This window comes from Corvus kubaryi, unplaced genomic scaffold, assembly GCF_017639235.1.
Source record: "Corvus kubaryi isolate FWS band 111438036 unplaced genomic scaffold, C.kubaryi_AGA036_p1.0 split3-37344, whole genome shotgun sequence".
Classification (NCBI taxonomy): Eukaryota; Metazoa; Chordata; class Aves; order Passeriformes; family Corvidae; genus Corvus; species Corvus kubaryi.
This window is the reverse complement of record NW_024582088.1, coordinates 929,483-956,875: the sequence shown is the minus strand read 5'-3', so window position 1 is coordinate 956,875 and position 27,393 is coordinate 929,483. Positions and strand designations below refer to the sequence as shown.

The window sequence follows — 27,393 nt, the reverse complement described above, 5'->3', positions numbered from 1 at the left end:
CTGGCAGGAGTCTGCCTTGATCAGCATTTAAATAGAGCTGAGCTGCTCCTGAACACTTTGCTTTACATTTTGCTTTACATAAACACTTTGCTTTAAATGGGCCTCCTCTCCTGCCACATAATTGCTCCTACAAGCTCAAGAGCTCCTTAGGCAGCTCTTGCCCGATTGCTGCGATCACAAGCTCTGTCCTGGACTTGTCCACGACATCGCTGTGCAACAATTCAAGTTGCTCTTGCCTTATGTAAAGCCCAGGAATAGGCACGTTAGATAACCACCTCTGGTAAAGAAAATAGCTTAAAACTGTCGTCTCCCAGTTATTTTAATTGAAGCCAGCTATGAATACAAGAGAATTGGGGATGGGGGAGGCTTTTCCTTTTGTGTAACTTTAAGCTGTTTGTTTATTTTCTGCAAGTTTAGGCATTGAGATGCATTGCGTGTCGCACTTCTCAATTTCACACTCTGCTTCTCACCCACCAGCTCTGTGCTGCAGCACTGTGTTGCCAGCACAAATTGAATCCCTCAAAAACAAACAGAAAAATTTGTTCAGCTCTTTGTTGTCTTTTTTTTTTTTTCCCAAAGACTCCCCATTCTCCTCACTGCTTCGGGTCCCAAATAACATCAGGGGACTTTGAAAAGAGCGGGGTCATATGCATGGGAAAGAAGCAGTTGGTTTGTTGTCAGATGAAGGTGGGATGGCTCTGGGCAGAGCTCTTACTGGTGAAGTTGGGGCAGCCAGGGAGAGTCCAAGTGTGCTGATGTCTGTTTGCTTTCCACCCCTCAGGATGCCCTGTTGGTCATTCTCAAGAGCCTGATGCCAGCATGTCTCTTCAACGTCATTGGGTTTGGATCCACCTTCAAGACCCTCTTTCCTGCCAGTCAGGCCTACTGTGAGGTGGGTGAGCCCACAGTCCATAGAATCACAGACTGGTTTGTGTGGGGAGGGATCTTACATGCCACAGGCGGGGACACCTTCCGCTATCCCAAGGTGCTCCAAGCCTGGTCCAGCCAGGCCTTGGGATAGGGATGGGACAGCCACAGCTTCTCTGGGCAACCTGTGCCAGGGCCTCACTACCCTTATAGTAAATAATTTCCTTTTAATACCAAATCTAAACCTGCCCTTTTTTAGCTTAAGGCTATTCCCCCTTGTCCTGTCACTCCAGGCCCTTGTCCAAAGTCCTTCTCCAGCTCTCTGGGAGCCCCTTTAGGCACTGCAAGTGGCTTTAAGTTCTCCCCAGAGCCTTCCCTTCTCCAGGATGAACAACCTCAACTCCCTCAACCTCTCCTGTTGTGCTCCTCGGTGCTTGGAGGATGCTGGTGCTGATGATTCCACTGCTCCTTTGGGCAGGAGAGCCTGGCCATTGCCTGCCAGAGCATCAGGAGGATCCAGGCTGATATGGGCAGCATCAACCTCTTATCCCCGCTGAAGTGGGTCATCCGCCAGCCCATCCACAGGGGACACCCCCGGCTGCTCTTCCTGCTGACAGCCGGGGCCATCAGCAACCCCGGGAAGGTTCTGGAGCTGCTGCGGGACCACTCCTGCTCCACCAGGTACGGGAGGCTCACCCCTGAGCCCCAGCCGGGCTCACCCCTGTGGGGCCAGAAACCTGGCACAGGCTGGGATGTGCCTCTCCTTGAGCACAGCTCCATCTCACAGACATCCCCACTTCAGAGACAGAGGCAGGAGAGATTGCTGCTATGAGCCATGGGAGAACCTCAAAGGGTTTGGAACGGATCCCAGAAGTTCAGATGCTTTTTAAACAATCAAAAGCAGGATAATTGAGCTGACAACTTCACAGCTCTCGGCTGATGCTTCCTGCTAGGAGAGATTGACACGCCAACAATCTTCCTTGCTTTTTTTAAAATTTTTTTTAAAGCACATCTGGGGCTGGCCCCAGCTGCTTCCAGGATGGGGCTCTGCAGAATTGAATATGCTGAAAGGGAGCAATGTAAAAAGCAGCTAATTTGTGCACAAGCTCCCAGCCTGGCTCCCCAGCTCTGATCACAGGCTGTTCTGGTTTCTCCGCTGCCTCTTTAAGGGGCACAAAACATGAGAAAAATGTATTCCTCTTCCATCTGTCAGATTTCGGGGCTTACCAGGGAAGCTGCTCTGTGGGTCTGTAACTGCACAGAGCTCTGATTGCTTCCCAGTGTAGAGGGCATCCCACCATCCCACCCCCTGCTCTTGTGGAGCTGTAGGGGAGGGTTAAATGCAGTCAGAGCTGGAGCATGGTCTCGGGTGACCCTGGAAGGGAGAGTCCTGGGCATGGCCATCTTAAAAGAAGATCAGAGCCTTATTTAAGAGGGGTGTGAGGCTGGCTTAGAATTTGCTGCCATCTGAGGATTAAAACCCACAAGAGAAAAGCCCCTTGTGCAGATGCAGTTTGCTGCTGAAGGTGCTTTCTCAGCAATCCACTGCCCTGCCCAAATGCCGTATCCCACCCATTCCCATCCTCCTGGCTTCCTGGTGCATCCATCCCCACCTACCACTGCCCTCCCTGCCTGGGCTCCAGCTCCGCTTCTAGCCTTCAACCCCAACCAAATCCTGATTCTCAGAGCTGGGAGTCGGGGGAGCAGCCTCAACTGGCTTGATCCTCCTTCCTTGAGAAAATGTTTTTTTCGTTGCAAGCAGAGATAATTACTGGATATTTAGTGCTATTGACCACAACCAATAGGGTAAAGAGATGAATTGAGAGCGAAGCAGGTTGTTTGTGTTTGCAGAGGAGGGGAAGGCTGGAGGTCCTGCTGGGAACCCCTGAGTGTCACTGCTGAAGGCTGGTCTTCGGGGAAGGGGTTTGGGGTCTGCTGAGAGGAGGGGGCTGGGGGTTCATAGAGCCCCTGGATGTTTTGGATTGGAAGGGACCTTAAAGCCCATCCCATTCCACCCCCCTGCGACAGGCAGGGGCTCCTTCCACCATCCCAGGCTGCTTCAAGCCCCGTCCAGCCTGGCCTTGGACACTTCCAGAAATCCAGGGGCAGCTACAGCTGCTCTGGGCACCCTGTGCCAGGGCCTGCCCACCCTCACAGGGAAGAATTTCTTCCCAACATCCCATGTAACCCTGCCCCTGTCATTCCCCCTGTCTTGCCACTCCATGACTATGTCCAAAGTCCTTCTCCAGCTCTCCTGGAGCCCCTTTAGGCACTGGGATGTTCCCAGCTCTCCTGCCAGCCACCTAAAAGAGCAGCTGCTTTATTCCTCTGGACATAGCAGTGGGATAAAGCCTGAGGGAGTTTCTGCCTGAGGGAGTGTGTGAACTACATGGGGCTGGGGGGTGGTTTTTCCTCTGGATCCTGATTCTCCCTGTCCCTTTGCAGGTGCTACAGCTTCGGCATCGGGCCAAACGCCTGCAGGAGGCTGGTCCGGGGTCTGGCTGCCGTGTCCAGGGGCATCTCCGAGTTCCTGGCGGAGGGCGAGAGGCTCCAGCCCAAGGTACAGCCCCCATTCCCCAGGGGCCACCCCGTGGGGCTCTAACGATGCTCTGGTTCAGCGAGGGGGAGGCCACGGCTCCCAGCGGGTTCATTCCCCATCCTGGCCCTGCTTTCCCAACTCCCCCTCGCAGCAGGTGGGCGAGCCGGAGGGGATGAAGGAGCATCTCCATGTCCGGCCGTCGGATGGAGAGGGAGGGTGTGCTTCCCTCCGCCTGGGGCTGGGGGGCCGCGATAGCCGCGATGCAGCAGCTCTGCCTTCAAAGGCAGCTCTGCCTCAGACACGGCGAGGGCAGAGGGACCGGCATCAAAGCAGCCAATTAGTTTTGAAGTCGGGCTCAGCCCTGGCATTGCTCAGGCGAGAAGGACTCGAGGTTGGAGCGGGAGGAATGCGTTGTGATGGCTTTGCTTATTAAGCCGACTTTAAAGCCTCTCCGTTCCCTCTCTCCCCATGAAGAGTAAAACCGTGTGCTTCAAATCCGGCGTAGGGGTGCCTCTGTCCCCTGGTGAACGCACGGAGCCCAGCCTGTCACCTGCTGCATGACTAAACCCAGAGAGAATTGGGTCTTTAGCGCCTAAATATCTCCAAAAAGCCAGCTCCTACCTTCTTGATCTCACAAGGAGGAGATGGGCAACTCCCCCCTCTGCAGGAACCTGGAGCACACAAAAACCTCTCTAAGACAGAACAGCATCAACATTTCTGATGTAAATTAAAAGCAAAGACAGCGAAGAGAGAGGTTTTTAATAAGAGCTATTAATAAGAGCTTTGCAGGCTGTGCAGCTCGATGCCTTCAGCAGTCTGAGGCGTCAATTAATGGCCTTATAAAACACAGCCTGGTGTGTCTTCCCGAGCCTGTGAAAAAGCAGGGAACAATAGGGAATATTTGAGCTCTTGTGCCTCTAAATCCGGTGTTCAGTTCCCTTGGCGTACAGGGAAGCTCATGTAGATGGCTCCCTGGGAGGTTTGTCCATGCGGTATTCACGAATATCGGTCTTCTCCACATGTGGAACTGGCAGAGCATTGCTGATCTCTGGCAGTGGCTTGTGCCAGCAATGAGCTGTTCCAAAAATATCAGTGTGTGAGTGCCAGGCTTGGGACAGGGGCTGGGTCTCAGACCAGTGAAGGCTGACAGCTTTTCCTGGGTGCTGGAGGGGAGCAGGGGATGCTGCCTCACATCAGAGCAAGATCCTTCTGGCCACAAGCTCCCACCTTGCTCTGGGCTCGCAGCATGTGTGAGATCAGCCTGTGCTCCATCACTATCTGCTCTTGGGAAAAAATCATGGAATCATGGAGCCATTTAGGTTGGAAAAGACGTATAGGATTAACCCAGCTCTGCCAAGTATAAGTGTGCCAAGGAGATGGGGGTGCTGGGATGGGCATCAGAGTAGACTAAGAGGAAGCAGACTGTCAGGAGAGGGCAGGAATCAGCTGATGGGTTTGTTGGAGGGAATGTTCCCCTTCCCTGCGGCACATGGCACGTGCACATGGCTCATCCCGTGTCCAGCTGGTGTTGAGCCTCTCCCCCCTGCCCTTTGCAGATGATCAGGTCACTGAAGAAGGCGATGGCGCCGGTCCTGAGTGATGTGTCTGTGGAGTGGGTCTTTCCTGAGAGCACTGAGGTCCTGGTGTCTCCTGTCAGCACCAGCTGCCTGTTCCCTGGTGACCGCCTGGTCAGCTACGGTGTCATCTGCGACACCTCCCTGTACCTCTCCAACCCCAGATCCGTGAGTCCGTGGGGCTGTCCCGGGAGGGGGGGTGTTGGGGGTGTACAGAGGGTCTCTGCTCTGTGCGTGGTCAGGAGATGTCTCCTGCAATCCATCTCTGTCCTTAAGGGAGATGATGGGCAAGAGTTTGGGAGGAAATAGTGGATAAGGGTGCTGGTGCAGCCTGTCTCGGCTGGGAGCCGTGGACAGACATGGTGGTGGGACCTGTTCCCTCTCTGTGCTTCCCCCCAGGACAAGAGGCGGCGGTACAGCATGATGCATTCCCAGGAGTCGGGCAGCTCTGTTTTTTTTCACTCCCAGGAGGAGGGAGCAGGCTTGGAGGGCTGGAACCACACCAGAGACTCGGAGGGCTCCTGCCCCGCCGAGCGCTCCCCCGACCACCTGGGCTTGGGCAGAGATCCCGAGGGAGAGTCGGACACGGACACGGGTCAGAGTTTCCTCTGTACATGTGGGGGAGTGATGCCCCTGTCTCTCTAATCAAGCTCCTGTCACTGCTCCCCCAGTTTTTTTGCCTGATAAATACATGTCTTCAGCTGCAAAGAGCTGGGGGAGTTTGCAGGAGAGATGACAGATCTCCTGAGGCTTGAGCAAGTCTGTTTGGTTTGGATGTTTTATCCAAACCTGTCAGGAAATCAAGGGAAGCCCTGGTGAGCTGGGTTCCCTGGAGATTTTCAAAACTGCTTTAGCTTTGGCCACATAATTATTTACAAGCTTCCCAAGCTGTGTAGGAGGAATGGAGTGAGCAAATGGGTAGCTCTGCTAGACCATCCCTGTACCTGCAAAGCAACTTCCCAGTTGAGAGGGGGGGAATGGATCCAAAGCCCAGTCCCCAGGGAGTCACTCCTCTCCACCATGGCTTGGCTGGTGTTTGTGTCAGCAGCATGTGGCATAAAGCAGCTGGTTGCACCCCGGAGCTGGGGAAACCTCTGTTACTCACAGGATGTTCTTCCCTTTTATTCCAAGCGGAGCTGTGCTGTGCATCCCCTCAAACTTGTCAAAAGCAATGAGAAATCATGTCTTTCCAAGACAAATTTTAGTCTTGCTCTGACAGGAGCGTGTCTGCACTAATTAAATTTCATTAGTAAATCCTTTGTCTTCTCCAGGGAGGTTTGGGGAAATGCAGTTAGGCTCTTTTTTTGGCTGAAAACTCCTCAGACAAAACCTTCCCAACCTGCTCTCTTGATATCCCCAGGAATTTTGAGTGTTCCTATTTCCTTTTGTGGTTTCGTTGCTTTGTTTAAAACTTTGCAGGGCTGAGTGTGGCCCCCTGAGCTTTGGCAGGACCCTGGGGAGGGCTCCCTGCCTCCCACCATGAGCCGAGGGGGGTGGTGCTGGCTGATCCTGCTCCGGAGTGGAGCCGATTCTCTCTCCCACCGTTCAGGAATGGACGTGAAGGCTCTGTCCAGGAGACGGGCATACAGCACCACCCAAATCTCTGACCACGAGCCTCGCAGGAAGGTGCCCACAGCCAGCGATCCTGGCACAGCCCTGGTGAAAAACCCCCTCCGGAAAACCCACCTGCAGGACCTGCAGCAGGTCAGCCCCGAGCCCTGGCAGGTGGATTTCCAGGTAGGTGATCCCCCGAGGGGTTTTGCCTGCAGATGGAAGCCAGCAAGGAGAAGCAGGAAAATATCAGGTGGATAAGAGCCTGAGGGAAAGGGCCTGACTCACACTAGTCCTAAAATATTGATATAGATAATAGATATAGATAATAGATACAGATAACAGATGTAGCTCTGCAGCACATCACAAACACTGGGGAAATGAGCCAAGCAGGGAGCAGAGTGCCATCACGATACCCATAGCAGTCCCTCCCCATGGGTGCCTGCTTTTCCCTGCTCCTCTTCCCCTCAGTGGCCTGTGCTTCACCCTTGCTGCTCCTCTGGTCCTTCTTATCTCCCTACAATTTAGGATTCAAACTCTCCCCATGACTGTGGCACTTTTGTGCCTGGCAGGGAAAAGGAATTCAGTGCCAAAGCATATTCCAAGCTGGATCCACAGCCTCATGCAGCCCTGGGACGAGACGTGAACCTGTGTGATGATACACCTGCTGAACAGGGTTATGTCCCCTGCCTGCAGCAGGTGGAATTGGGGCAGGTTTTTCTACTGATCCGTGGGAAGGATAGGGATAGTTCTCTGCCATCCTTGGCATCGCTGGGATGCTCTGCTCTGCAATCAGCATCTGCAGGGCTGGGAGGACCAGCAGCACTTATGTTCCCATGGAAACTTGGAGCGGGATGTTGGGGACTTTCATTTCCCCTCTGCTGTGGGTTAGAGATCACTGGGTGAGGGGTGGGAGGGGAGATGAGGGGGTAAAGGGGAAGCAGGGCCAGGGCTCCACAGGGAGGGATGAGACCTCTACCCTCAGGCTACAGCACTGGGGATGGTGAACAGCATCAATGACCAAGAACAAGCAGGTTTTAGGGGTCCTGGCAACATTCCCTGTATTGGGAAGGTCCCCAGAGCATCCTCCTGCCCTCGGCATGCAGGCAGGGGTGGAACTGACTCCCTCCTGGAGGGCAGTAAATGGTTAACAGCATGCATCCTGCTCTTAATTAAATGCAGCCTGGTTTTGCTATCCCTCCTGCTGCCAGGGCTCCCAGCAGCTCTCCCAGCTCCCAGTCCTGCTGCCAGGGCTTGACATTTTCAGGGATGTGAAGCCAAGCCCTCAGCTCATCTCCACACTTGCTGTGCTGGGAAGGAAAGGTCAGCGCCAGCCACGGGCAGCTTAAACCCCCAGCTCCATTCCCAACTGGCTTCCTCTGGCTAGCAGGAGAGCTCGGGCAGGAGAAGAAGCGGGTTTGGAATGGAAAGGGTCTGGCAGGATATGTCAATATTAGCTTGGTAAATCGCTCCTGGAGCCACCTGGCTCCCAGTTTTGCTGGTCTCAGAACAACAGAAATTAGGTGGTGGTGGAGGTCATATCCGTGTCTGTCATCCAGAGCAAGTATCCTTCCATCTACCACTTTCTACCACCTCTGTTCTTTGCTGATGTTGTGCTAGGAATACAGAATCTGTCTGTTTTAGATGGATCTTCCCACAGCCCTGGGGACAGGGATGAAACCCAGACCTTGCAGAGGGGAGCATCTGTGTGGCACTAGAGGTGCTGAAGTGGGGGATTCATGTCTCCTGAAAGTGGAGAAACAGTCTCATAAAAAAAAAAGAAGAAGAAAAAAGATAAAAATTCCTTTCTCCCATCCCCTGCGCCTCTCTCCTTTCGTTACTAAGCAACTGGTCCTTGATCTTTCTGTCTCTCTTCTTTTCTTTGGTTCCCAAGTGAAGTCATTAAAATGTCTGGAGGGATGAAACTCATATTTCACCTTCTGCATGTCTGGGGAAGGAGCCCCTGGGGCCAGGGTCCCTTGGGGACATCCTGAGGTCTGGCGGAGGGCTTTGTCTGGGCACGGATCCCAGCTGGGGATGGGCAGAGGGAAGGGCCTGTGTGATTGCATCCCATGCGGGGGTCGGGCGGGGAGCAGACGGGATCAGAGGGCACACAGCAGGTCTGTGCAGAGAGTAGAACAGGATCAGAGGGCACAGAGCAGGTCCGTGCCATTGGCTGCAGCCGGATCCAGCCCAAGCATCTGCTCTGCTCACAGCCCCTCGCGGCCCCCCGGCATGGCTCTGCCACCAGGATCCGTGGTGCAGGCGCCCGGCGCCCAGCCCTGCTCCAGCGCAGCTGCGTGTCCTCCTGCCATGACGCCAACTCCCCGGCACCGCTGGACGGGCTGCAGGAAGCCCCGGCAAGGGGCTTGGAAGCAGCCGATGCCATCCCGAGCCTGCGCTCCTCGTCGGACAGCCGGAGCCCCGGGGATCTGGGTAACTGGGAGAGGGGGAGGCGTGGCCAGCCTTACCTGTCCGTGCTGGGGTTTGGTGGCATTGCGTCGCGCTCCGTGCCACCGTGTGAAAACTGGGAAAGATTAATTATGGTTTTGTGGTGGCAGTGGGGAATTCGGTTCCCGGGGAGGTGATTAATGATCTGCCTCTCCCCTCTCTGCAGAGTCTGCCCAGCATCCATCCCTCACCTTTGAGACAGAGACCTCCTCTGACTGGGAGCCCCAGGACCTGGATATCAGCACTGCCTGCGGCTCCCTGCACTCCCCCAGGACCCTCTGCAAGGCGGTGGTGAAGGGGCTGAGGAACAACGAGCCCGTGCAGTGGGAAGTCACCTTTGACATCTGCCCTCTGTTCCGGGAGCGGGGGAGCCAGGAGGATGGAGACACAGACCTGTGGAGTGAGACCTTCCACCACCTGGCAGCCAAGTCGCTCATCCAGGACTTGGAGCAGCTCGCCGAGAGGGAGTGTGAAATCGAGCATGGTAATGCACAGCTGGCTGCAGGCAGACCCTGCCCAGCCTCGCAAAGGCTTTCCAGCAATCTCAGCAGCCTCTGGGGTGAAAACAAGAGCTGCTGGTGGTGAAATATTAGGGAATGTCTCACACAGCTCCCAAATAACAGCCCCCTTCAGCTGCCTTGTGCTCTTCTGCTTCTGCAGCCTTGCTGCACATGAGCGTTCCTGAGCTCATGCTCCTTCCCACTCCTCAGGAGCAGGAGGTGGACTTGATGGTCCTTGAGGGTCCCTTCTGACTCAGTATGTTCCATGATTCCCTGGCTCCTCTGCTTCATGAACCAGGTAACACGGTTATTTTTAAGGAATTGGTCACCTGGAGCTGGGAGGTGGCATCAAACTCCAGCAGCAGCCACATCACTGCCCTGGGCCACATGTGTCCCTGAGCCGTGTCAGCCCTCTCCCCCATGAAGTGCATCTGGGCTTGTAAAATAAGATCAGGAGTAGCAGAGTTTAGAGGGATACAGGGATACAGCCCCTGCTGGGCATGGATCCCCAAGCACGGAGGTGGGGCTGGGAGCTGGGTGCAAGGGGTGGGGGAGCCCAGGGGCCCACAGACTCTGACCCTGCTGTCCCTCCCGTGGCAGGGTCCGGGCGACGGTTCCAGCTCAGCGCTGTCCACACCAGCAAGGCCTGTAACGTCATCAGCAAGTACACGGCATTCGTGCCCGTGGACCTGAGCACCAACTCCTACCTGCCCACCCTGGTGCAGTACACCCACACAGGTAACGTGGCGCTGGCACAGGGGTGGAACCTTGTCCTGGCAGGGAAGGTGTCACTGGGAAACCTCTCTCAGAGCAAACCCTATGAAGCCACAGCCCAGTTTGGCACCAGACCTATACCCAAGGCCATGGCCAAGCAGTTGGTGGCAAGAACCTCTTCCTGTGGCCAGGGAAAAGGTCTCCTCTGAGGTCTGGATGCCCAGAGATGACCATAGAATCACATAATGTTTTGGGTTGGAAGCTTAAAGCTCATCCCATTCCACCCCCTGCCATGGGCAGGGACACCTTCCACTATCCCAGGTTGCCCCAAGCCCCGTCCAACCTGGCCTTGAACACTTCCAGGGATGGAGCAGCCACAGCTTCTCTGGGCACCCTGTGCCAGGGCTTCACCCCCCTCAAATCAAAGAATTTCTTTTCAATATCCCATGGAAACCTACCCTCTTCCAGTTTGAAGCCATTCCCCTTGTCCTGTCACTCCAGTTCCTGACCAAGCTCATTCTGTGGTTTCGTTGCCATCGTGCATGTGCCAGTCCCTCTCTAACACTGGCCATTCCCTTCTCTCGTGCCAAGGGGCAACATCCAAGCAAGGCAACCAGAGGAAACAGAAGAGCTCAGGAAACAGAAGGCATCGTGGCTGTTCCCCTGGACGTCCTCAGTCAGCGTGTGGCCAGAATGGAGACCACGGATTTTACAGCATGAGTAAGATTCCTCGGGGTTTTATCTCCTTCCTGGTGTTAGAGATCTCAATGGTTTGGGACGTCTTCTGTGGTCTTTTAAAATTCTGCCTTCCCCTTTGCATACGGTGCTCACCAGACACATGTCAGGCTGGGGCTCATCTCCTTAAATGGCGAGAAAGCTCCAGTTTCCCCCGAAACCCTGAAATCACAGCTCATGCTGCTGACAATGCTGGGAAGTTAATTGGCAGCCGTGCTGCGGATAACACGAAGGATGAAACGGGTGTAATTAGAGGCAGGGGGGATGTGAGACACTCGCTTGTCACCAAATCCTCTGCTAATGAAGACAAGTTGGATCGGACCTTGTCTGGCACTGTCAGAGCTGCAGCTGAATTAAAAGAGCCCCGAAGAGGCTCATTAACCCGATCGTGCCATGGGAGGGAAGGTGCTGGTTTTGGCTGGGTGCTGTTGCTGATGTGGTTCCTCGGTTGCAGATGCTGAGGAGAGCAGCCCCTCACCCTCCAGCACCCCGTCCTCCTCTGCCTGGGAGCGCTGCCGTGTCCCCGAAGGTAGGGAAAGAGCTGCTGGCTCTCGGTGCAGCTGCATCGAGTCCGTGGTTTGGGCTTCTGCTGAGTTTTGGGGAATTAAAAAAAAAATTATGACCTAAAATTAGGCTTGTGAGCACAGGGCCTGACTCATTCTGAGGTGCAAAGGATGGAGCCTATGTGGCTGTTGGTATAAATCTCTTCCAGAGAAGTGTGGGAATGTTATTATCCATGTAGGAAAAATGAGGCAAGGGGAGAGAAAGGGTTTTGCCAAAGATTCAGCAGACAAACAAACCACCTCGTGTCCCAGGACCTTGACTCTGCTCCCTTTTGCTCCCCTGTAGCACCTTGTTTTACCCCCAGCACTGTGTTTCTCCCCAGGGCCACTCCAGAGCCTGTCAGCTTCCTCTGCACAAGCCCAAAAATCCATCGAGAGGCTCTTTGCTGCCAGGTAGGAGCCAGCTCGACCTTCCTCTGACCTCAGCACATTTCACCTGCGTGGATCTGATGTGAACACAAGCCAGGGGGAGAGGAGGGACTGCAGGGATAGCGGCCAGAGCTGGGACCAAGCGCAGTGCCAGTGTCTGGGGAGCAGGGATGGTTTTGGATGGGAGGGTGGGTGTCAGGATGAGCACAGAGGTCACGGACACCTTTTCATCCTCTCACAGGCTGACCCTTAATAAAACCAGGCTGCTGGTTCGAGCTGCCAAAGGCTTCATGAGTAAATCTCCAAGCAGAGGGAGCGAAGCCGGCTCCGAGGGCGACAGTGAGAGCATGGGCTACCTTCCCCTGGTAAGCAGCTCCTCCCCGGGTCCTGTTGGGGTTGCGTGGTCACTGCAGGGGAGCAGAGGAGGATCCCCCCGAATCTTCCTCCTGCTGTCTCTGACAACCATGTCCAGTGACCTGCTCAGAGATGGAGAGCTGTTCTATCCATCCATGCCTTTTTCTTGAGCTACCCACAAGGGGTTGGTGTGCCAGAGCTTCCCTTTGTGCCTGCCATCCCTTGCAGGTGTCCCTGCAGCTGGCCTGCGGTGCCTTTCTCCTGAATTCAGCTTTCTGCGATGCCATCAGCATCCCCATGGAGAAGCTGAAGTGGACATCACCCTTCGCCTGCCACCGCCTGTCCCTCAGCCCCTCTGGCTCCTACAGCACCAGGAGGAACAGTCCCTCCTCAGAGCACAAAACCCTGAACTCCAGCCAGCAGCTCCTGGTCCCCAGTGGGCAGGGGAAGGGTCCCAGCACTGGAGACATGGCTCGGGGAGCGGTGCTGGAGGACACCGGCCGCCTCCGGCACTTGTCGGGCAGCGCGGCCGAGAGCGTCTGCAGAGCCCTGAAAGCCGAGCAGGAACTGTCCCCCCCGGCCATCACCATCCGCCGCTTCTCCTCGCCGGCCGAGTGCCAGGCGCACAGCAGCCGGGGCTGGGACACCGACGGCTCCCAGATCCAGGCTTTGCTCTCCGACGTGGAGCTGCAGCAGCAGACGGAGCCCGAGGGGATGCTGTGGGCCACGGCCGTGGCCCTGGCCTGGCTGGAGCACAGCTCGGCTTCCTACTTCATCGAGTGGGAGCTGGTGGCTGCCAAAGCCAGCCTGTGGCTGAGCAGGCAGGACTTCCCAGAGGGATCCAGCCTGGCCACGGTGAAAGCTGCAGCCCAGCAGCTCTTTGTGCTGCTCCGTCACTGGGATGAAAACCTAGAGTTCAACCTGCTGTGCTACAACCCAGGCAGTGTGTAGAGAGGAGGAGGAGGGAGGCTTGGGCAGATTAGCGAGGGCACAGGAACAGGGATTCATTCTTAAGGAAATGCCTCCAAGGAGCTCAACTCCTCTGCTGCAGGGATGCGTGTGTTTATTAGAGCAAACCCTGCAAACAGAGCAGTCTGGGCAAAATCCTGCACTCAGCAGTCGTGATTTTGCCCTGGAAGGGAACCTTGCTCTGCCTGCAGTAGATGCTTTTTATTTTCAACTGGAGCAGCACTTCCAGTTACAGCAGTTCCCTCTGCTCCTGGTTTCTTCTGGTTCCCAGCCCAGTTTCCAGAGCAGACCTTGTGGCCTGCTCCACTTGCCCTGTCCTTGCTTAGATGCCTCTTCCCAGCCCTGAATCACTGCCAAGCCCCCCCTGCAGCCCCTCAGCCCCGAGTCCCGGCTTTCCTGGCTGGCTCCTGCCATCTCAGATGGCTTTCAGAGAAGACAAAGGTCTGACAGCATGCTCATCTCATGGATCAAAGGGAATGGGGGCTGGGAATGACCATGTGAAGAGCAGCCCTGCTGTGACAGCCAGGAGGATCGAGCCCAGCCATGAAGAAGCCGGGCTGGTTGGAGGCTGGGACCAAACCCCACCACATCCACACGGTGCTAGGCTCCCTCAGCCCCTCTGCAATCCCAGAAGGAGTTTGTGAGATCCCTTGCAGCCAACGTGTGCCTTTGGAGCTTCACAGGCAGAGCCAGGGTGCCTGGGATTGAAGGATCAAGTGCCTACAGAGGGAGTTGTGCCACTGTCTCTGGCGTGGCTGCCATGCCTGTGGAGCCCATCTGGAACCCGCTGCCTTTCGCTCCCTCCCTTGGCATGTAGCAGCCTTGCCCTGTCCCAGCAGGCTTCTGTCTCGTGTCTGTGTGTCTGGGGGTGAGACAGGAGGGAAACCAGTGCTGGGAACCACGAGCACCCCTCTGGTCTCTGCTCTGGGGTCACCCCTCCAAGGTCCCCAGGACCATGAGCATCCTTCTGGTCTCTACTCTCAGTGTTGCCTCTCCGGGGTCCCCAGGATCATCCCTCTGGTCTCTGCTCTGGTTTCACCTCTCTCAGGTCTCCAGGAGCTTCCCTGTGGTCTCTGCTCTCAGTGTCAGCTCTCCAGGTTCTGCAGAACCTCGAGTAACCCTCCCGTCTCTGCTTTGATGTCACCTCTCGGAGGTCCCCAGAACTGTGGGTATCCCTCTGGTCTTTGATCTGGTGCCACCTCCCCAGAGTCCCCAGGAGCACAAACATCCCCCTGGTCTCTGCTCTGGTGTCACCTCTCCAGGTCCCCAGTGTGGCAATGCTCGGTGGTGCTGCAGGTGCTGCAGGTTTGCTGGCCGGGTGCCTCGGCACAGTCGTGTTCTCTGTTGTTGCAGAAGCGTTGTTGTCCCAGTAAATCACAGCCTGCTCTACTTCCCAGTGTGAGTCCCTTTGTTTTGGGGTGGGTTCTTGGTGGGTTTCCCCAGGGCCACCCTGGCTGGCTGGAGCTTTGTGTGGCTGTTCAGTAAAATACCCCCCAAAAAACCCCATCATAATTTAGTGCGTGAGTTTAGGTCTGGGTTTCAGAGGGGATAAGGAGCTTCCTTCAGGTTTTGGGGAGTTTTGTTTTGCAAACCCTGGATAGTGCAGCATTTGGTAAGCTGATGGATCCGGGATTTTAAAAACCAGGGGAAATTGGGTTTAATTATTCTCTGAGGCAGAGATGGAGCTGAGACGTCCTTCTGCTGTCTTTCTTATTCTCGACAATTTAACCTGTCACCTTGGTCAGTGCGAGGAAGCAGAAATCCTGCCTTCATCCCACACCTTCCTTAATTAGTGTTGTACTTACAGGTGTTAATAAAGCAGCCATTGTGTTTTCCAACCCAAAGCAGAATGTAGGAGCTCTGCCATCCCTTATTTTCCCCTTGGCAAGCAAGGACCCTCTCTGATGCCCTCCTGCTTTTGGTGACCTCTGTATATATACATCTATCACAAGAAATAGACACTTCTGGCCCAGTTTCCTCCCTCTGGACTCCATCTCCGGGGATGGAGAGGGTCTCCAAGAAGGGGGGATGATGTCTCCAGGCCCAGCATCTCCGGAGGCCCCCTCAGCACCCTCTTTGCATCCAAGGGGATTTTCACCCCATTAAGACGTCTCCTAAGGGCGCTCCGGTGCTGTTGCCGGGGTGACCACAAGTGCCTTATTAAGAGAAATTAGTTTGAATACAGTTGTCAGCTGTGGCTTAATAAATAACCCCCTTTATGCTGTGTAAATAAATATTTGCACGCAGCGTCTGCACGGGTAGGGAGAGATTTCCCAGCCCGGGCAGCCTCGTGCCAAGGGGCGTTTTGGGGAGAGAACCGGCCAAATTTGGGTTATTGCGGGACCCCGCAGAGACCCCTCCGTGTCCCTCCCTGCCCCGTCACACCCGCGGTGGGGAGATTTTGCTGCCGAACTTCCCTCCTGCCAGGACCGCGGCTCCTCCTCCGCAGGGGCTCATTAGCCGGGAACCGGAGGAGCCTTTTCGTGCTTTGAAGGGTTATGAAACCTGAGGGAGAGGGGGAGGACGGGAGAGCTTAAAAAAGAGCCGTCGTGTCCCCCCCCCGCCCCACAACCCAGCCATCGCCTGCCGAAGGAAAAGGGCTGGCAGCCGTTCCAGCACAGATTGCGCCTCTGCCCCCGTCCCCCGCCAACCCGCCGCCGACGGGCGATGCCGCGGGGTGGAGAACTTTGCTAGAAAACGACATTTTTAACAGAATTTGCCGCGTTTGGTGTGCGCGTGTCCCAGTGCTGTGAGGAGACTGGGGGGCAGAGGCCACGCTGCAGCCGCAACCCCCCGGGAGCAGCCGCTGCGATCCAGGGGCGGCGATCCAGGGGCTGCTCCAGGTGCTTTTAGCTCCTGATCTCTCCAAATTGATGCAGCATATGCCTGCCATGCTGGGGAGGGGGTCTGAGCCCACCAAACAAACCCTCACCTGAACCAGGGAGCAGCGTGGGGCCGTCTTGTGTTAACTACAAAATAGTTTTGCTTCGGGCATGTTTTCCCCTTTGGTTTTCCCCATCCCAGGACCCCGGGCATGCCGGCGGGGGATGCAGCCGGTTGGTGCCGTGGGCTCCATCACTCCTGAAATAGAGCTCAGGGGCAGCTTTTGGGTGTCGGAGGCATCTGAGTGAAGTCATGTGGATGTTATGCAAGACTTGATGATAGGTTGTAAACAGCTATTAAAGTGACTGACAGGCCCAGGATGAAGTTTTGAGGGGGGGGGGGGGGAAGAAAGGGGAAAGATGAGTAATAATGATTAAAATAATTATCAAATCGAGACGTTCCTTAAATTAGGGGAAAGTTTGGTGAGGAGGGAGGAAGATGAAGAAATCACGTTTGAGCCCTTCCCTGAGCTGGGGGTTGGGAGGATGGGGCAGATACTGAGCACATAAAGTTTGGAAAGGAGGGTTTTGCTTCCTCCAAACCTAAAAAAGCAATTTCAGCAGAAATTTGGCAGATTTGGGTTCACTGAGTGCCACTGGGTGCTGGCTCCCCCAAAACCCAAGGGCTGAGCAGCCCAAGGAGAGCAGCCCCGAGTTAATTAGGAGAAACAAGCAGATTATGGGGAAGACAGCTTCTATTTATATATAAATACTCCAGTAATCAGCAGTGAAGGGCAAGGGAAATCCAATAGAAATATGTGACTGCTTAAGAAGCTTTTTGAGCAAAACGTTACACAATCAGTAGCATTTGCCTGGTTTTCGCTCCAAGTCCCAAGAAATGAAGGGGAGAAAAGAGTGACCCTGAGCAGAAGGAAGGAGAAGGGATTTGTAGAAGTTTCTGCCTATCAGATAAGGGGGAATCTCGGGAGCCTCAATGGAGATCCCAAGGGTGCCAGCAGCTCGCTTCGACCCCAAACCCCCCAGCTTTGCACCCAGACCCAGCGAGCTCCACACCTCACAATGCTGGGGGCTAATGTGGAGGTACAGCTATGTACAGGTGGATTTCTCTTGGAAAAATGATGCCTGGAGCTTCGCTGTGTTCCCAGGGTGGTGCTGTCAGTGGGTGCTGACACGGAGCAGAAATAGCTGCCGGCCGCCCCACGATTTCACACATCGCCCTCGCTGCCTCCCGCAGCTCTGCTTCACCCCAGCACCGCAGAGACTCTGGGGGGTTTCGGGGGCCCCACACGTACCCTCCACTGAGAATCACCTTAACGATGGCTTTCAGCGGCAATCGGATGGTTGGATGCTCACCTTGGGGCTGGGAGTTCTTTAAGCACCTCAGGTTTGTGTCCTTTTGGGTGGTTTCCCCTCCCGGGGCAGCTGCACTGAGATTTTGTGGTTTGTTTATCCTGAAGGCAATATAAGGCCTGAAGCTGAGGTCTGGGGGTGTCTCAGAGGAGGGATGGGCACAGACCCGGGGTGTCTGACCCTGCCATGAGCTGGTTGTCCCAGTGCTCTGCCTTTGGGGTGGCTGCTGTCCCCATAGAATCATTCCCTATATAAAGAAGGAGGATGGAAATTTGTCACTGCCCAAGAGTCACTGGTGGGTGTTTGCTTCAGCTCTGGGTGTGCCTGTGGTTTTGCAGTGTGGGTTTTGGGGGTTCTATTTAAATCAGGAGCATCACCCCCTCTTGTGCAATGACCTTTTCAGGTTTTCTTTTTTCTGTGCCACCTGTAAAGTCACCTTTGCCATGGGAAGTTTGTGCTGTGCTGGGATGCACATGAGTCCTGCAGGTGCTTGTTCCCTCTAAGTGCTGCCTCTTTGGGGTGCCTTTTAATTGTTAAAATCATTAAATCTCCTCAAGACATAGATATGATATTGCTCATGTTTAAAAAGCCAAGCTAGAGGTCTGTGGGCTTCTCTGCTTATTAAATTAGAGGATTTCTCAGCTTTTTGTCGTGGTTTTTAATCCTTTCTTTACACAAGGCAGGAAAGCAAAGGGTGTGGGTAGTGAGAGAATGTGGGTTTGTGGGGTGAGAAGGAGCTGGGGTCAAAACATCAGCCCCAGTGCAGCAGGCACAGCTGGAAATCCTGGAAAGGAACCCTGTAAAGGGTGTAAATCCCTCGGGAAAGGTGACCTGGTTGGGGTTGCAGGTTCTTACAACCCTCTCTGGCCATGTGCTCATTGACAGCCATGAAGTTGAGCCAGATCCGAAGCACCACAGCAGGCATGAACAACGTGGTCTAGGGCAAGAACAACGTGGTTTAGAGCAAGAACAACGTGGTTTAGGGTGAGCTGCCCTGTGCCAAACTACCGGGGGCTGGCCAAAGGCACCCCTGGGTGCTGATGTGGTGCTGGTTAAAGGCAATGCTTATGCCCCTGGGATGAGCACTGGGAGCTGAGGCTGATGCTCACCTGCCTGTCCCACTCCGCAGAGGCTCCCTGGGAGCCCAAGCCCTGCAGGATGCTTCCCCAGCACCTCTTGGTTAAAAGGCTTTTAAAAATGGTCTTCCCCTGGGACTAACCCCAGTTCCAAGTCTGGAAGTGGCAGCAGGTGAGCCAAAGGCCGGTGTGCAGGCTGCTCGCTGGCTTTGGGGGTTCTGGCAGCCTTTCTCCAGCTGTTAAGGGTTGAATTCCTGCTATTTTTGGTCTCTTCAACAAGGATGGTGAAGGGATGGGGTCAGTCCTGCTGCGGGGGGTTGTGTCACCCTCGTTTAGGGGTGGCTGCACGATGTCCTGCTCCAGATCCCACGGGACTCCTGTGGGATATGGACTCAGGCCACGGATCCCATCCCGAGGCGTGGCTTCGGGGCCGTGGTTGCTGCTCACTTTTCCTCTCTCCTTGAGGCTGCCGCCGCTTATGCAAGCGCCGGGAGCCTTGTGTAACAGTGCCGCGGGCGGGGCACGGCCACGGGGTGCGGGCGAGGGGCCCGCCGGCATCCGCACGCCCGGAGCATCCCTGTCCGGGCTCTCCCTCCGGATCATCCCCCAGGTGTGCGCTTTCCCGGCGTTCAGGACTGTAGGATGGACGCTTTGGGGTCTCGTGGCTGTTTGCTCCTGGCTGGAGCCGGGGGAGGGTGTAGCAGAGCTCCTGACTTCCCAGCTGGGAATTAAACTGGGAATGCTGATACACCTGGAATGGGTTGATGAGATCTGTGCCGGGCAGAGGTGATGGGATGGGGGGCAGCTCCCCAGTCTCCCTGGAAGGGCTGTCCTGGAGGGTCTGTGTTGGGTCACAGCTCCCAGAGCCCGGCCTCAGCCTCCCCTCGCTCCCGAGGCACTGGGGTGTGAAGTGATTTTCTGCACCAAACCCTGTTTTTTGCTGCTCGTGGGGTCCCCCTGAGCTCCCTCCTCATTCCTGCTTCCCAGCACCCGCTGCCGATCTGGGGCCGAACCTGTTGCTATGGAAACTGGTTATGGATGCTGAGGATGCTGCCAGGGTCTCATCCTGATCCCGCCTTTTGCCTTTCCTTACCCTGTGGCGCAGGGAGGGTGCAATAACCTGGGTGAGGCCGGCACCAGCCCTGCTCGGAGAATCCCAGGGGCTTAAACACGGTGGGGGGTTAAACCCAGCTGTAAGGTGCTCCACCCCCGTGTATTTGTCCAGATCCAGTGGGAGTAACCCAAGGGCAGCTTTCCTAAGGCGCCTCCTCCAAAATCAGCCATCTCTTGTGGTTTTCCATCCCTCTGAGGATGTTTCAGGATGCTGTGGCTTGGGAAGGGCTGGGGCTGGATTGCACCCAGGTGGGAACTGAGTCTCATCCCAGCTCCACCAGCACCCACCGCCCCTCCAGTGTGGTGTCCTGGAATGAGGCTTCACCCTGCCCTGGGCAGGGTCTCTGCTCTGTGCCGGCTTCCCTTGTCCGTGACCGATGGGAATTGGTGCTTCATGTTTAAAATGATGCTAAGCTGAGAAAATATTAATTAATTAGAGCTGGTTGGAAAATCCCAAGTGCTTCCTTGCCATGGCATCAGCAAGAACCTCCTGTGTGTGTGTGTGTTTCCCCCTCCAAAAATATATATTTAAAAAAACATTTTAAATATTTCAAAGGTTCCCAGGCCTGGCTTTTGCGGGATACTGGTGTGTCCAGCCCTTGTGGCACCATCAGGAATTCGGGGGGGCTTGAAGGGGCTGCTGCAGGCTGAGCCCCACCACATGTCTCTTAGTCACCGAGTATTTATTTATATTTGAGCAGGTTTGGAGCAAAAATGGGAAACAGGAGTTGGGGGGAGGGGGGGGGACACAAACAGGCTGCACCGGCTGCCCGGGCTGAGTCAGAGCTGGATCAGCCCCATCTCCACACCCGTGACTCACCGCCGGGTATTTCGGAGTGTTGTGTCACATGGCCTGTTTGGGGATTTATTTTTGTGGTTTGGTTATTTTCCTTTATTTTCTTTTATTCCCCCATCCCGGGAAGGGGCCGATGCTTTGAGCCGTGCACACAAAGCTCCAGGGACTCTGAGATGTTCCCAGCAGCCACTTTGCTCCCTTTTTCCCATGGGAAAGGGTGAGCAGGGTGGGATATCTGCAAAGGAAAGGGCTTGTGCGGGTGTCACATCTGTCTCTGCAAAAATGATATCTATAATATTGTATGTATTATATAATACCATATATATTATGTAATATTATATAGCATTATATAATGTAATACTATATATATTAATAATGGAGATGCTGTAGCATGGAGGGGAGCCCAAATTCCTCTGGTTTCCTTCATATTCCTTCGTGTTCCTGGCATTGCATCACCAGCACGAATTTAACAGGGCAATTGCTATCACAGGCACATCCTGCTGAAACTCAGGGGAGGAATTGTCTTGGAAAAATCTGTGGCAGGGAATCTTCTTCCGAAGCCAGTGAGGCTGGGAACTGGGGCAGCCCTGAGGAGGCAGTGGCCATTCTCACCTGCCCACCAAGGGTCTGAAAATACCCAAATGTGAGGGCAGCACAGGCATCCCAACCTCCCAGAAAAATATAATCCCCACCCCCCGAACACTGATTATTTCTCTGGGAAGGCTTTGGCCGGGTTGCAGAGCCTGGTGCTGTTCTCAGGTTTGGGTTTTATCTGAGCATCTGTTGCTGCATTTGGCTCCGGCTGGAACTTCTCCCGTTTTTTGGGTGAGGTGTCTCCCACTTGTTATTGTCATGCAACAGTTTGACACCTGGAGCGGTGTGTAAATGAAGATGTCTGATGTTTCCCTCTTAAGTGGGAACGGCTGTTTAGAATATCCTAGAAAAATTTAACTCCAGGCGAAATGAAAATGAGGAGCCTGGGGAGGCAGGCAGCTCCACTCCCAGGCTCCCCGAGGCAGCAGCAGCAGGGGATTTAGGGATTTTCTTGCAGAATATTCCCAAGGTAAGGAATGCCACGTCATGGGAGTGTCTTCTTGACCCCTCCATAAAATTCCTGGTGAGCCCAGGAAGGATGCTGCATGAGGGGCAGCATTTCCCTGTCCTCTGGAGATGTTTAGCTTGGGGCAGGACACTCAAAATTCCTGCTGGTGCTCAGCACAAGTCTGAGCAGCTGAGCGGCTCGACCAGATTTGGGAAGAGTGCCCCTGTTCCCTGTGGGGTCCCGGGGTGGGGATGCCCCTGGAGACACCGACAGAGCTCAGGGACAGCCCTTCTCTGTGCTGCCTTTCCCCAGTTTTGCTGCCTCTGTGGATTTCAGGTATCGTTCTCACCCGGGTTTAGATTTTTGGGTGCCAATGTGTGTCCAAATGTCCTGCCTGAGTAAATCAGCCGGGATCACAGAGCCTCAGTGGCCTCTAGTGGCTGTGGGACAAAGATCCCAGGGAAGGGGGACCCGCAGCCCCCCAAAGAAGCAACACGTGGGGTCCATCCCACCAGAAAACACTCCACCCACAGGGAGACCCAAAGGCAAAGGTAAAGCCCCCCAAAAACCTCCAAGGCCATGACTGATGGGGGAGCATCCAGCAGGATGGTGCTGCGTCCCCACTCCCGCTTGGCCAGCCCCATTCCCTGGCAGGGATGGGTGGAGAGATTTTGGGCAGCCGCTGGGTTTTTCTCATTCCTGTGTTAAAAAGCAGGGAAAAAACCTGAGTTTTAAAGGAGGGTGAAATTGCCTTTACGTCTTTTTCCATTTTTCGTTTTTCTAAATTTTCGTATTTTCTGTCTAATGCCTCAATACAAAACACGAACCCCACGCGGTGAAAACAGTCGAGTGAATGGATCAAAAAGGGTTTGATACCGTTAAAATGACCGTTTTTGTGTCTTCTCCACCAAAGGTCACTAAAGCTGCTTCCTTCTGAGTAATTGTGATTTTTCAACAAGGGAAGAGGGGAGAACTGACCCATTTTATTCCCCAAACCCATGGCATTTGGGGGCAGGATGAAGCATCCCCTCCTGCAGCTCATGCTGTCCCTCCTTGCTCCCCCCCATGATAAATAAATTACTTGAGGAGTGCTGGCCTAGTTTAACATGCCCTAGTTTTGATGGAGGAGGGGAAAAAAAAAAAGAGAATGTTTATTTTGGGCAGTTGCTCCATGGGTGTCCTTTTGGGAAGAGCTTTGGGGGACTCACCCGCTCCCCCTGCTCCTCTCTGCTCTGGCTGCAACACACTGCCCTCGATGTTGGGGTTTTTTTCTGTGAGTTATTGCCTGGGTGATGTGGGAATGAGTGGTGGGGACACTGACCCAGCCCCAAAATCGTTGTCCATTGCTCTGAGCCCCCCCTAGGACTGGTGTCATCCCGGGGGACTCCCATAGGCTGATGCCTCAAAGCCTGTGGAAAATGAGCAGCTTTAGAAGTGAATAAAAATACAGCCTGGTTCTGGGTGTAAGCGGTCAGGGTTGGCTTTGCTGCAGGAACAACGGTGCTAGCACCTTCTCCCAACGCCAAAATCCCTGGGAAAATGGGATTAAAGCGTGTGTTTGTGCACGGGAGTGGGATTTCACAAGCGCTCTGGGTGTCACTGGGACCTTTGCACCTCACTCGTCCCTCCCGCTCTGCTCTCTTCCCAAGGTGCCAAGTTTCCTCCGGTAAATAAACCTGCAATTGGCTCTTTTCTATACATTTTATTTTTTCCTCCTTTTTTTCCCACCCCTGCCAAAACGAGCAGCCCATATGGGCAGGGCTGGGTGGGGATTTTTGCAGTTTCCATGGGGATTTGGCTCTGGAGCTGCTGGGTGCTGGCTCCCGGGGTTTGGTTCGGTGGGGTTTTTTTTTCCCTCTGATCCCTGTAACCGGAGCGTGGTGATGGCACCAGGCTCCCTGCCCAGCTCCGGCATCTCCCAGCCAAGGTCACCGGGGAGACCGTAGGCAGCCGCCGCCTGCGTTGGGCCATCTGTTAAATAATGTATGCAATAAACTCCTGCCCCGGGGCCAGCTTAATCCTTAAATCCTCCTTCAGAACATCATCTCCCGGCCGTGCGGGATGCCCGCCTTGGTCTCTTGGGCGCATCTTTCCCCACCACCCCTCGTGAATCTCTCTCTCCTCGGCCCTCCATCCCGCATCCTCCTGCACGCGAGCTCGCCGGGCTCTCCTGCTCCATTATTTATGTGCCGTGCATGAAAGATGCATATAAAAGAGCGCTTTATAATTTAGCAGAATCTCCTCTTCTTTCAGCCTCCCTTCCCCCTCTGGCTTTCTCTGGTTCATTCCTGGCTTCTCCTGGGCATCCAGGTGTTTTTGGGGGGGACTCCCAGGGCTGTGCCTGGGCCCCATCCTCTGAGCACCCACGGACGGGTCTGGGTTTCAGGGTGGTTTAAGCTCTCAGAGGTCTTTTGATGTATGGAAGGAAGTGGGAAATTGGGTTTGGCAGACCCACAGATCAGGCTTTTTTACATTAAAAAAGGGCTTTTCGCTAAACTTAATTAACCTGGTGCTGCACCCAGCCCATGGTTTTGTGTCTAAGGAGCTCCCAGGCGCTGCCTCCTCAGCACGTGTGCGATGCTTTGCTCCTTTCTGGCTGTATCTGCTTTCCCAAAGCCCTGGGCTCACCTCCAGATGCTGGCTGGGGCAAAAAACATTAGTTTGGGGGGAAAAAAATGCCTTCTGTGGGCCATCTTGTGCTTTGGAGGTGCAGCAGGTCCCGCAGCATAGAAAATCCTGGGGCCAAAACTGCATGCACCAAGTCCAACCCACACAGGCGCGACCTCGGAGCTGAACTCGCTGGGGAAAAAATGAAAATAATTGGGGATTTTTCAAGGGAGCAATTTAGCAAAGCTCCTCATCCTACCCTGGATGTGGGAGAGCCTGTGTGAGTTAAAAATGGAGCAGTAAGTAGCAAAGGTGGTGGGGAGGGGAGCGTTGTGCAGCCTTCACACCCCAAAAATGGGGTACCAGCTCCCTGTGCCACCCCAAACGAATCCATCTGCCCCCCAGGTCATCCTGTACAAATCCCAGCTCAGCAGCATCCTGCTTCCAGTGCAACACATGATTTTCTTCGCAATAAAATCCCACCTCTGGACCTGTTTCCCATCTGTGATTATATTCCTACTCCCTGGGCACAAAGGTTGGCTCGTGCCCTTGGTGGCAGGGGCAGAAGGGATAATGGCCTTTTTTAACACCAGGATTTGGGTTTTTGGGGGAAGGGAGGCAATACTGGAATGGAAATGCCCATTTTCCACAGTTTTTCCCATCAGTGAAGGGGAAGGCACCTTTTTTTCCCCATCCCCAACAGCCACTTTCAGGACCCAACACTGAATTTTCCCATTAAATTTGTGCCCCTGAAGCATTTTTCCATCAAGCAAAAAAGTCCCACAAATAAATATTAATGACAATTAATTATTCAGCACGAACAGGGGTCCGTGCTGGAGAGTGGCGGCGTTCTCCTTGGTTATTTTGGGATTATTTGGGTGGACAGGGAGGGATGCTCACGGCGCTGGGCCCCGGCAGCCCACGGGAAAACACGGCAGATCCGCATTTATAATTTTTTTTTTTTCCGTTTTGTTTCATTTTCCTTTTTATTCGGACATCGCAGAAATAGCCCTGTGTAGTGGATAAAAGTGCAACATACACAATATTTAAGAAAAGGAGGAAAGAAAAACCTGCCTTGAGGTCTGTCAGTCAATCGCAAACAGAAACAAGAACCAAGCCCGGGCGCCAGAGGCGCTTTTTGTTCCCCCCCCCCCCCCCCTTTTTTTTTTCCCCTTTTGTTTTTATGCACGTCATGCAAAATAGTTAAAAAGAAAGATTAGAAAAGAGAAGTCAGAGAAAACCCCACGAGAGATCGACCGAGCCCTAGAAAGAGCAGAAAGCTCCGAGTGCTGCTCGTCTCGGGGAGGGAATCGCTGCCCTCCAGCATCTCCAAGTGTTTGGCACTCTTGTGATTACATTAAATAATTTCTTTATATATATATTTTAATACAGTCTATTAAAGAGAGGAAACTGCCACAATATAAGAAAAAAAAAAAACCAAGATCACCCACACTACAGACTGCATGGTAGTTAGAAAAGCTGAGCGTCCCCCCCACCCCCCGTACATATAAAATCTGTCCCTTTGCTCACAGCAACCAAGAAGTACAAGCTTTAAAAAATAAACCAGCAATTCTTCCTTCAGGCCTTTCCTTTATAAAAGTTTTGGTTTTCCCCCTCGAGAACCCTAAAACGTGACTAAAATTAAATATATATATATATATCTATTTTATATAATTTCCCAACATCCAAAGACATCAACATAAAAAAAAGAAACTCATACGGAAGGGGATAGCGTGGTACATCCAAGTGCACGGATTCATTTTTGCAAGATTAAATAATGTAAACAAGGTGCCCGCTGGGAACAGCCCTGGCCGGGGGCTGTTCCCCCCCGCCCCCAGTTCCCGCTGCCCCCTTTCCTCTTACCCCCCGATCTAGCGCGGCACAAGGTTCATCAGCCCGAGAAAAGCGATCCCGAGTAATTCAGAGCCGCGGCGGGACTCCTCCGTCCATCCCTCGGGGTGGGGGTTTTGAAGCAGGTGACCATTTTCCCGATTATATATATAGATATTTTAATTTATTATAATTTTTTAATTCATGGCTGGGCTCTGGCTCGCTCGCCGCCCTCCCCTCCGCGCGTCTCCGGAGGGCAGGACGTGCTGCGGTGCCGTGGGACTGCGGGCGGGCGCGGACGGCGTTCCCGGCGCTCGGGCGGTCGCTGCGGTCTTGGGGGGTTATTTTTTGCCGATCACCTGTGCCACTGTAAACCGACCCCACCCCGGGCTTCAGCCCAGCGTCCCCAGGGAGGCTTTAAACACCGGGAGGGGCCTTTTCGGAGAGGTTTTGCAGCACATCATCAATTCTATCATCTTCAATAACCACTAGAAAGCAGAAAGAAACAGAAGCGCGGTGAATTTCCTGCCGCCGTGCTCCCCTCGCCCAAGGTCACCCTGGGGGAGGTTGGAGGGGTCCCACATCCCCGGTGTGGCTGCTGGCAAAGCTGCGCCCCGCAGGGCACCTGGTGCACCGTGTCCCGTCCCCAGGGAGGGTGCCCAGCATCGCACGCCCCGGCACTGGTGCCCTGTCCCTGGGGAAACCTGGCAAAGGGCACGTCCCCAGGAAGGTCCCCTCACCTCTGTGCCCCGCGGATGGTCCCCAGGGAACGATGCCCTGTCCCTGGGGAAGGTCGCTGCTGCCCTATACCCGGTGAAGTGCCCAGGGCACAGTGTCCTGTCCCCAGGGAAGGTCCCGGCTACCCGACACCCTGGTGACAGTCCTTGGGACGTGATGCCTGACATCCTGCAGGGAGTCTGGTGCATCGTGCCCCGTCCCCGCGGATGCTTCCCGGTGCCCTGCACCCCCGAAAGGCGCTTGATGCCCCATCCCTGGGGAAGATCCAAGGAGCACGGTGCCGAACGCCCCTCAGGGAGCCCGGTGCTCCATACCCTGTCCTTGGGGACGGTCCCCAGTGCCCCGCATTCCCGGAGAAGGTCCTCAGGACGCGATGCCCGACATCCCTCAGGGAACCCGGCCACCGTGTCCCGTCCCTGGGGACGGTTCCCGGTGTCCTGCATCCCCGGGGAAGGTCCCCGGTACACGATGCCCAACACCCCGCGGGATACCCGCTGCATCCCGCCCCATCCCTGGGGCCGTGCCCCGCATCCCGGGCAGCTCCCGGTGCGCCCCGCTCCCTCCGGCACCCACCTCTCTTGCTGCGGCCGATCTGCCCCAGCTTGGGCGGCCGCTTGCCCTGCCCGCCGGCCAGGAGCCCGTCGCCGCCGCGGAGGCGAACGGGGAAGGGGAGCTGCCCCACGGCCGCGTCCCCCGCCAGCTGCCCCTCGCCGTAGGGCGGCCCCTCCGACATGGGGGCGGCGGGGGGGGACCCGCCGCCGCCGCCGCCCCCCGACAGCCTCCCGGGCCCGCGGGCCCCGCGCCCCGGGAGG

At 54.9% G+C, this 27,393-nt stretch overlaps 2 protein-coding genes across 4 annotated transcripts in view; one reads left to right on the top strand and one right to left on the bottom strand.

The window, feature by feature from the left end:
• The window catches only part of VWA5B1 (von Willebrand factor A domain containing 5B1), a 30,093-nt gene extending 15,518 nt beyond the window's left edge, over positions 1 to 14,575 (top strand). For all 3 annotated transcript variants that reach the window (XM_042015836.1, XM_042015838.1, XM_042015837.1), the window contains 14 exons: positions 782 to 892; positions 1,346 to 1,548; positions 3,313 to 3,427; positions 4,963 to 5,148; positions 5,380 to 5,575; positions 6,530 to 6,717; positions 8,748 to 8,967; positions 9,149 to 9,466; positions 10,083 to 10,220; positions 10,788 to 10,916; positions 11,386 to 11,460; positions 11,818 to 11,887; positions 12,105 to 12,228; positions 12,446 to 14,575. In XM_042015836.1, the coding sequence (XP_041871770.1) occupies positions 782 to 892; positions 1,346 to 1,548; positions 3,313 to 3,427; positions 4,963 to 5,148; positions 5,380 to 5,575; positions 6,530 to 6,717; positions 8,748 to 8,967; positions 9,149 to 9,466; positions 10,083 to 10,220; positions 10,788 to 10,916; positions 11,386 to 11,460; positions 11,818 to 11,887; positions 12,105 to 12,228; positions 12,446 to 13,168 (2,796 nt within the window). In that variant the 3' untranslated portion in view covers positions 13,169 to 14,575. The remainder of the gene's footprint in view (positions 1 to 781; positions 893 to 1,345; positions 1,549 to 3,312; positions 3,428 to 4,962; positions 5,149 to 5,379; positions 5,576 to 6,529; positions 6,718 to 8,747; positions 8,968 to 9,148; positions 9,467 to 10,082; positions 10,221 to 10,787; positions 10,917 to 11,385; positions 11,461 to 11,817; positions 11,888 to 12,104; positions 12,229 to 12,445) is intronic.
• A 10,584-nt stretch (positions 14,576 to 25,159) lies between these two features.
• On the bottom strand, positions 25,160 to 27,385 carry CAMK2N1 (calcium/calmodulin dependent protein kinase II inhibitor 1). The gene is made up of 2 exons (XM_042015869.1): positions 27,155 to 27,385; positions 25,160 to 26,331 (listed from the first exon to the last, which is right to left on the bottom strand). The coding sequence occupies exons 1-2, from the start codon at positions 27,312 to 27,314 to the stop codon at positions 26,261 to 26,263; spliced, it is 231 nt and encodes a 76-aa protein (XP_041871803.1). The 5' UTR covers positions 27,315 to 27,385; the 3' UTR covers positions 25,160 to 26,260.
• Between the last annotated feature and the right edge of the window lie 8 nt (positions 27,386 to 27,393).